General features: G+C 44.3%; 1 protein-coding gene across 1 annotated transcript; it reads left to right on the plus strand.

Moving 5' to 3' along the window:
* Positions 1–859: 859 nt before the first annotated feature.
* On the plus strand, positions 860–4458 carry LOC133926525 (membrane-anchored ubiquitin-fold protein 3-like). The gene is made up of 3 exons (XM_062372501.1): positions 860–1292; positions 2839–3006; positions 3946–4458. Exons 1-3 carry the CDS (start codon positions 1160–1162, stop codon positions 3999–4001), a joined length of 357 nt encoding a protein of 118 aa, XP_062228485.1. The 5' UTR covers positions 860–1159; the 3' UTR covers positions 4002–4458.
* Positions 4459–7698: the final 3240 nt, after the last annotated feature.

The following is a 7698-nucleotide window of genomic DNA, read 5'->3' on the forward strand; positions in this document are numbered from 1 at the left end:
AACTCACTAACTCCACACTAAGGGAAAATTAACCTTTTGACACTCTTAAGAATTACACCTCTTCAAATGCCTATATCTTGGTTGTTCTTCATATTTTTCTACGGGAGCGAGAATAATTCTTAGTCCTATGATTGTAAAAATACCATTGGAGAGAGAATACCCTGACAAGGACTCTTATGCCCTTTTCTTTCTTCTTTCTTGAGACATTTTCCCTTCCCTTCCCTCTTCTACTGCCCATAGCCCCATCAGAGTTGGAGCTCAAGAGCACGCGAGCTTGTCCATGGTCAGAACCTTTGCACCCCTGTCTACTTCCACTACAAAACTCCACCACGATTGTTGGCAACACCCTCCTCCTTCAGCCTTCTGCTCCCCGCTTGATAGCATGCTGCCCATCACAACTTTGATAGCAACAAGCGCCATCTGGGGCAAAGGAAGGGTGGATACGATATAGGGTTGGAGTTGTGACTATGGCTGACGACCCTCCTACTCACCATCTAGATCCACCTCCACTTTCATCTCGCGCGCTGGCACATGAGGAGGGGGAGGACAAGCGACTAGTAATCAGAACTGAGGAGGTGGTTATCGGTTCCGAGGAGTTGATCTCTCCTCCATCAGTATGGCCAAGGAGTGGGAGCTCACCACCTAGGAGACATTGAAGACGGGAAGATGTGAGTTAGAAGAACCAGAGCTGAGACAAGAAATAAACCTGTTCCCTCGATCAAGTGGGGAAAATGGCAGATAAATAAGAAATACTCTCTCCAATGGAAAATTATAAAGAACACATTTGAAGAGGTGATATTTTTTAAGAGCGGTAAAAAGTTATTTCCCTCCACTTATATCCCTGAAGAATAAATAACGAGTTCACGGAGGGTGTATCTGTCAAAACGCCGACGAATCCCACTCCTCCCTTCTCTCTGTTCTCCTCCCTCGAGACGCCCGTCTCTCCTCGCTTTGCTCCCCACGAAGCAAATTCTAAATTCTTACACAAAATATCAGATCCTTCGTGGGATCCGCATCGCCTCTTGCCCTTCCCGCGCGGATTTCTTGGCACCTTTTTCTCCCCCCTGAATTCCTCTGCCGATTTCCTCCTGCGGTTGCTCCTGGATCTTGTGAGGAGGGGTTGGTGGGGGTGGGCGGCGGCGCGATCCGGCCCAGGGAGATGGCCGGCGGGAAGGAGCCGATCGAGGTGAAGTTCCGGCTGTTCGATGGTACCGACATCGGGCCCAGCAAGTACGATCCCTCCACCACCGTCGCCGCGCTCAAGGAGTTCGTCCTCGCTCGGTGGCCGCAGGGTGAGACCAACCGACCGATCGATCGATTCCTCTCTCTCTCTCTCTCTCTCTCTCTCTCTCTCTCTCTCGATATACAGCTCTGCTCTGTGAGTATGTATTTATATGCATCTCTGCTCTCTTGATGCCTCCTGTTTCCGGAGGTTGCTTGTTCATCTGTCCCCCCTCCTATCCGTTTCTTCATCCGGTAAAGAAGAAACAAATGTCGTAATCGGGCGGCGGTTCTTGGTGCCGACAGTTGGACTGGGATTTAGGAATTGTTACCCTTCTCGTGGTACGCAGGTAGTCTAAAACTGAGTGGTCAGGTTGTTCCGTGGATTGCGTGATCCGGGTAGGCCGTTTTGTTCCTGCGGTAGTTAGTTCAGACGCTTGTCTAGCTGGTTACATTTGCAATTCGGGAGTACCTGGTATCACTCTTAGCGGTAATAGAAAATACCACCTTCCATGGCAGTTGTCAGAGTGCATATGTAGAAGTTTCTTGAGATGGTTGGATATGGGCATATGTCTGTTTGGGGCTTTCCTCATTTTATCGGCTGAAAGAGCTGGGCAGAAGAATTTTGGTGCTATGGAATGGGAGAACTTGCTACTGCAGTACTGGTAGTGCTCCAAAAGCATTTGTGGAATATGGATCCCTGTATCTTAAGGTGCATGCTGAGGCCCTCTGCAAACATGTGATGGCAGGACCATTTCCAGAGATTGTGTGGCTCAATGAAACTGCCTGCGTTGTTATCTCGTTGTGTCCATTTGTTATCTCATCGTGTCCATAGATGATCATCAATGTTTCGGCGGTCCTGTCTGAATTCTGAGCAACCGGGGGTTCCTCCTGCTGGTACTTTGGTGAAGCTAGTTCAGGATGGTTTTGTTGGTTATTGAAATAGGTATTGAAACAGTGCAGTATAAGCTTGTGACTGCAAATGTGGAGTGCATCTGAGCCTCAGCTTGGGACAGGACCACATTCAACATGTGGTCACATGGAAAGTACTAACAGTACAAAATACATATTATGTGCAGGGCGAGCATTTCTGCCATTATCTCTTTGGTAGTTCGACAAGTAAACACTATATTGATTTTGTGCAACTAGTTCCCCTGTTTACATTTGCTCAAGCTGACAAATTCTGATTGGTGGGAACCATGAAAGGAATTCAATGGCTGCAAGAAGCTCCAGATATTATTAGCTTAGAGTGATTAATGAGCGATGAAAGGTTCATAACAATTAAAGAAAGAAACATTGCTGTTTTGCAGCAGGCATCAAAGCATGCTTTATGGATGAGGCAACTTAAACTGACACAAATGGCTAAGGTAATAAATAACAGTCCCACAAATGTCCATGCTTCAGGGTGAGTTTTCCTTGTGATGACTGATGAACTGCCCTGAACTGGCATTTACCCTTTTTTACCACCTTTTTGTATTATCATGATTTAACGAACACTTCATTTTTGCATTAATTCCTCAGGGTACCTGTGTACTATAGTTATTTCAGTCCTCCAGAACCTTTATGAGTTATTCCTTGTCTGTATTCATAGTATTTTTCTTATATGTTTGTTGATAGATAAGGAAATAGTTCCAAAAACTGTCAATGATGTGAAGCTCATCAATGGTGGAAGGATACTAGAGAATGGCAAAACTCTTGCCGAGTCTCGAGTCCCAGTAGGAGAAGTTCCTGGAAGTGTGATTACAATGCATGTCGTTGTGCGCCCTCCCCAATCTAACAAAAATGGTATTGCTTTTACTTTCCTCTTATTATTCAAGTTAATTTCCTAATGTGTTTGATAATCTGCCTTGTCTAAGCTCTAAAGGCTTGAAAATATAGAAATTGTAATGGTGACCATCATCTTCCAGAAAAAAATAAGTCTGCACTTTCTGTGCTATGTTTTGCAATCTCACACCTAAAACAGCTGGGTGTGCACTTTCATCCGTGCTGCTCACCATTGTTAATTTCTGGGTCATAACATTGTCTCTACACTTAAGTGATACATTAGTCAAATATATTCAGTTCATAACTCTTTATGCGACCTGCAACATAAGACTTGAATTGAATTTGCTACTTCTGCACCTTGTGCTTTCATTCCCCACTATCTAATGGTAATGAGATCATGTTTCGTTGCACACTACATGAGTTGATTGTTGCAGTGATACAGTTCTATATGATGAATTTTGCTTTATATTAATTGCTTATGTTGATCAAAACAGACTGCTGGCCAAAAATGCTTAGTCAAAAAAGTAAAAAACTATGGTCAAAGCTAAGCTGGTATCATGCTATGTTGATGGGGACGGCAGAATTAGAATTTGACTGAACGAAATTTGTTGATGAATCTTCTCTATTGCTCAAGATGTCACCATGAGTTCTTTGTCTATTACTAGCAGATTTGTTTGTCCAAAGTGTGAGTAGATATTAGGAAACATATCAGGTAACTCACTATATCTGCTGACCAGTCCTGTTCACTGTTATGTTGGTTTATTCATCACCATTTCTGTTCTGATAATTCATAATTTAAAGTACATTTTTGTTCAGTTAAAGGTTTAACTGTCACAAGGGCAATGCACACAAGCACACATACATTTCCTGAATGCGATGTTGCATCTTACTTTCATGCCGTATGTTTTGAAATAGTTCTCCACTAAAAGGTTCTTAAGGTGTGCTATCTCCCTTTTTCAGAGAAGCAGCAGTCAAACTCTCCCAAGCAGAATAGATGTGGATGCACAATATTGTGACGTTGACGCAGTTGCAATGTGTATATCGGTGCCGTTTTCACAGCAATTGCAAGTTCATTTTAACAATTGATTCTTGCATCTATTCTTCAAAGCCTAGAGATGGTATCCAACACTGGCCACATCTGCTTGAGAATTTGATGCTTGGTATTGTGTAAAAGCAGTGTGTGCAGGAAGGAGTTCCCGGGGGGTTCCTGGTAAAAGAACCTTAAAACGAGTGTGCAGGAGTTGAGAGTTGGGTGCTTGCTATTGTGTAATATATATGTTAGACGTAGTGATGACGAAAATGAGTTGCTTCATAGTACTTGTTCGAGACATTCTTTTTCGTTTGTGTCAAGCATGGTCACGTATATGTGTTTTGTTTTAGAGAAGTGGCTAGTATAATTCTTGTCAGAAATTGGAAAGGAATGCTGGGGTTTGGGATGGAACTGCCGGAAATGAAAAGTGACGACTTGCTTTATGTGTCTCTTATCCTGCGTCGCGCGAGCACGCCAACGTAAGTCACACTTGACGAGCGCCGGCAAAACGTGCGGGGTGACAAGGTCACGCTCTTTGCTCTAGGTTTACCCGTGGCGCGTTAACGAGTGTTTTGGAATTGGTTCTTTGATCTTGGTCTGTTTTGTTCCCCATCCTGCTCCGATTTGGGAAATGGAGGAACAAACATCCATGGAGGAATGGGATGGGCACCTCACAGGTGTCGGTGGGTTGTTTTGACAAATGCTTCAGACGTTTGTGCCACTCAGCCCGTGATTTACGTGGGCTTGGCTAATCGGCCCATCAGATGGTGGCGCTCTCGTCTCCTGAGGCCTGAGGCCGCGCGTCGATTATTTGAACCACGTCGGCCTGGCTTATCCTCGCAGGAATGGGAGCAGCGGCAGGCCGCAGGCGGTGCGTTCTCCGAGTTTTTTTTAAATATTTTTTAATTAAAAATTTAAATAAATAGATTCTTCGTAGAAAAAATTACAAAACTAGACACCTGCAGCCTCCTGAGAGGGCTACAACTATCTAAGAGGGTGGTTAAGCCAGCTAACCGTCCCCTGAGAGGGCGGTTAGGCCAGCTAATCGCCCTCTGAGAGGGCGGCTACGGCCTACCTGCTAGTGACTGGCGCCTTACTGCCCCCTGAGGAGGCGGGTAGGTCTCTCAGGGGGCGGTAAGGGGCTTCCCGCTGGCGCCGCTCGGACTTCACCCCCCTCCGGTCTCTATAAAAGGGGTTAAAATTAGCTCAAAATTCTATTTTATTCAGAAAAAAAGAAAAAGTTGTGAAGAGGGAGAAGAAAAGAGGAGATGAGAGGGGAAGAAGAGAGCCCGGTGAAACCCTACTGCATTTGAGCCGTGGATTTGAAGATTATTTTTGGGTAAGTTCTTTTTTTTATTGTTGTAATTAATGCAGCAGTAGTATATGATATAGGTTTTAGATATGTATGATCTAGGGTTTAGAAAATTCTACGTTTAATAGGAAATTGTCAAATTTACTTAGAAAATTGTATGATAGCAGTGAAATATAGAATATTATTTTTACTATATTAGGTTTGGAAATGTAGATTTTATAGAATAATAATTGTAGGGTTGTAATGCGACATAGGAGGTAGCAGTATATGATAATTTGCGAACTTAGGATGTAGCATTTAGAAAATGGTAGCGTTTAATTTGCACACGGTATAATAGGTAGTAAATATAGATTGTATAGAGTGATATTTATAGGTTAGTTTGGTTATGACTATTATTGAAAACCTATTGTCATGTATGAATTGGTGTCGGTAAATTATTTTATCCGATAATTAGAAATATAGTTTGTCGGTCTTAACATTGGTTATGTTTGCGGGTGTTTCCAGGGATGACAGATAAATTAATTTTTCAGATATATTATGATGAGAGTGAAATTAGGTACGGTTCTAACGGTGTAGATCTGTCTGAATTTCGTCATGTGATGAAGGGTCTTAGTAAAGCTAATGAGAGGACCATTGTGGGTGTGTGCAAATGGCTTATGCGATTTTTCCAACTGGATCCGCAGCAACATGAGCTGAAGTTGAAAGCTGTCCTCAGCTGTGCTAGTTATGGATACTTTGGTGAGCTTGTTCCCATCGAAGCCACATCAACTTGGAGGCAGTATATAGATATATGTTGTGAACGTGGCCTGTCGCTGGTTTTGTTAGCTGAGGCATACATGAAAGATCAAACTGAGGTGAACTCTGTGGAAGCAGTAGCAGGACCAAGTGAGGCAGTGGAAGATGAATCAAAGCAGGTTAATGTCGGGTCCAGAGAGGATGTTTGTGATATTCCAGAGCTGCAACCGATGGGTGTAGCTAATGAAGGGGAGCACATCCCTAGCATCATTGAAGAGATAGAGTTGGAGGATGAAGAGTTGGAGGAAGGCCTTTCCGATGGGGATTCATCTGACGAGGAGGGTAATGCTCCAGTTCCTTCAGAGTGGAGGGATCATGAATTTTCGAATCTGGTGGTTAGCGAGGCTGACCGGACACCGTGGAAGTACTATGAGAATGAGGTGTCACAGGGTGCTATGTACCCTACGAAGGAGGCAGTTATTGATGCAGTGAAATTCTGGTCGTTGTCTCTTCGGAGGCAATTCAAGGTTGTTAAATCCAGTAAAAGGGAGTACGATGTGAAGTGTTTGGTGTGCGAAGCACCATATGCTTCCCGGACAATATGTTTCAAAGTATTTTATGAAAGATCAAATACTGAACACCTGGAATCATGAGCTGTATGGTTACAGCATTGTTGACACTTTTACAAGTAATCCAGGGCCTGCAAGAACATATGTGCCTGATTTGGAAAAGATGAAGAACGCACCTGACCGAAGACAAACTCGTTGGATTCGCAACGATATGGATGAATCCGAGGCTAGCCCTAGGGTCAAGTGATGCAGTTAGCGCAATGAAACATGTCACATGTACAAGTATTGTCCCAAAAATACACCTGGTGATGCACCTGTTGTCTAGGTGAGTTTTATGGTGCGTTGTGCTCGATTTGTACCATTTGAACCTTCATTTGTAGGTAACTATCGCAATGTGTTAATGTTGCATATAGTGATATAGTGAATTTGCATTCAAAGTATATTGTTACTGTCTATATCTAACAATGCATTAATGTACATGTCTTTCAAATGCAGATATGACGGACCCTGCGACCCCCGAGCTTCTAGACCCTGCAGTGGACAAGAAGCATCGCAGCTTCTTGTTCGCCGAGCACCAGACGGACCTAGGAGTGTTTCGACCACGGGGCCTTGGAGAGCTGCTTACGATAGACGAGCGATGGAAGCATAGGTACTTCGATAATTTCATACGAAATTGCCATATCACTGATGTAATTCCATATTATTGATATACTGCAATACTTTTAGGTTGGCAGAGGCAGGACTCCTACCGCTTTGCCGATTGGTTGAGGCCCGATCGACAGAGAACCCCGAGGCAGCGGCGCGTCGTTTCTACTTTGACCGGTCGCTGATAGCAGCCCTGGTCGACCGATGGAGGCTGGTGACACATACGTTCCATCTCCCGTGCGGTGAGATGACCCTGACCTTGCAGGACGTAGCCTACCTCTTAGGCCTACCTTGCGCGGGAGTTGCGGTTGGGGTCATCGATATGGATGCTGACTGGATCAATGTCATGCATCAGCGCTTTGGCCCGGTGGAGCGGAAGGCGGACGCACCCCCCTACGTGCCTGAGTTCTTGTCCGATGCAC

Source organism: Phragmites australis, chromosome 8 (genome assembly GCF_958298935.1).
Source record: "Phragmites australis chromosome 8, lpPhrAust1.1, whole genome shotgun sequence".
Taxonomy (NCBI): domain Eukaryota; kingdom Viridiplantae; phylum Streptophyta; class Magnoliopsida; order Poales; family Poaceae; genus Phragmites; species Phragmites australis.

Excerpts from the sequence above, each read along its gene's own strand:
- LOC133926525 (XM_062372501.1), top strand. The coding sequence starts at position 1,160 with ATGGCCGGCGGGAAGGAGCCGATCGAGGTGAAGTTCCGGCTGTTCGAT. Across the intron at positions 1,293-2,838 it reads CCTCGCTCGGTGGCCGCAGG|ATAAGGAAATAGTTCCAAAA; the intron begins GTGAGACCAACC and ends GTTTGTTGATAG. Across the intron at positions 3,007-3,945 it reads TCCCCAATCTAACAAAAATG|AGAAGCAGCAGTCAAACTCT; the intron begins GTATTGCTTTTA and ends TCCCTTTTTCAG.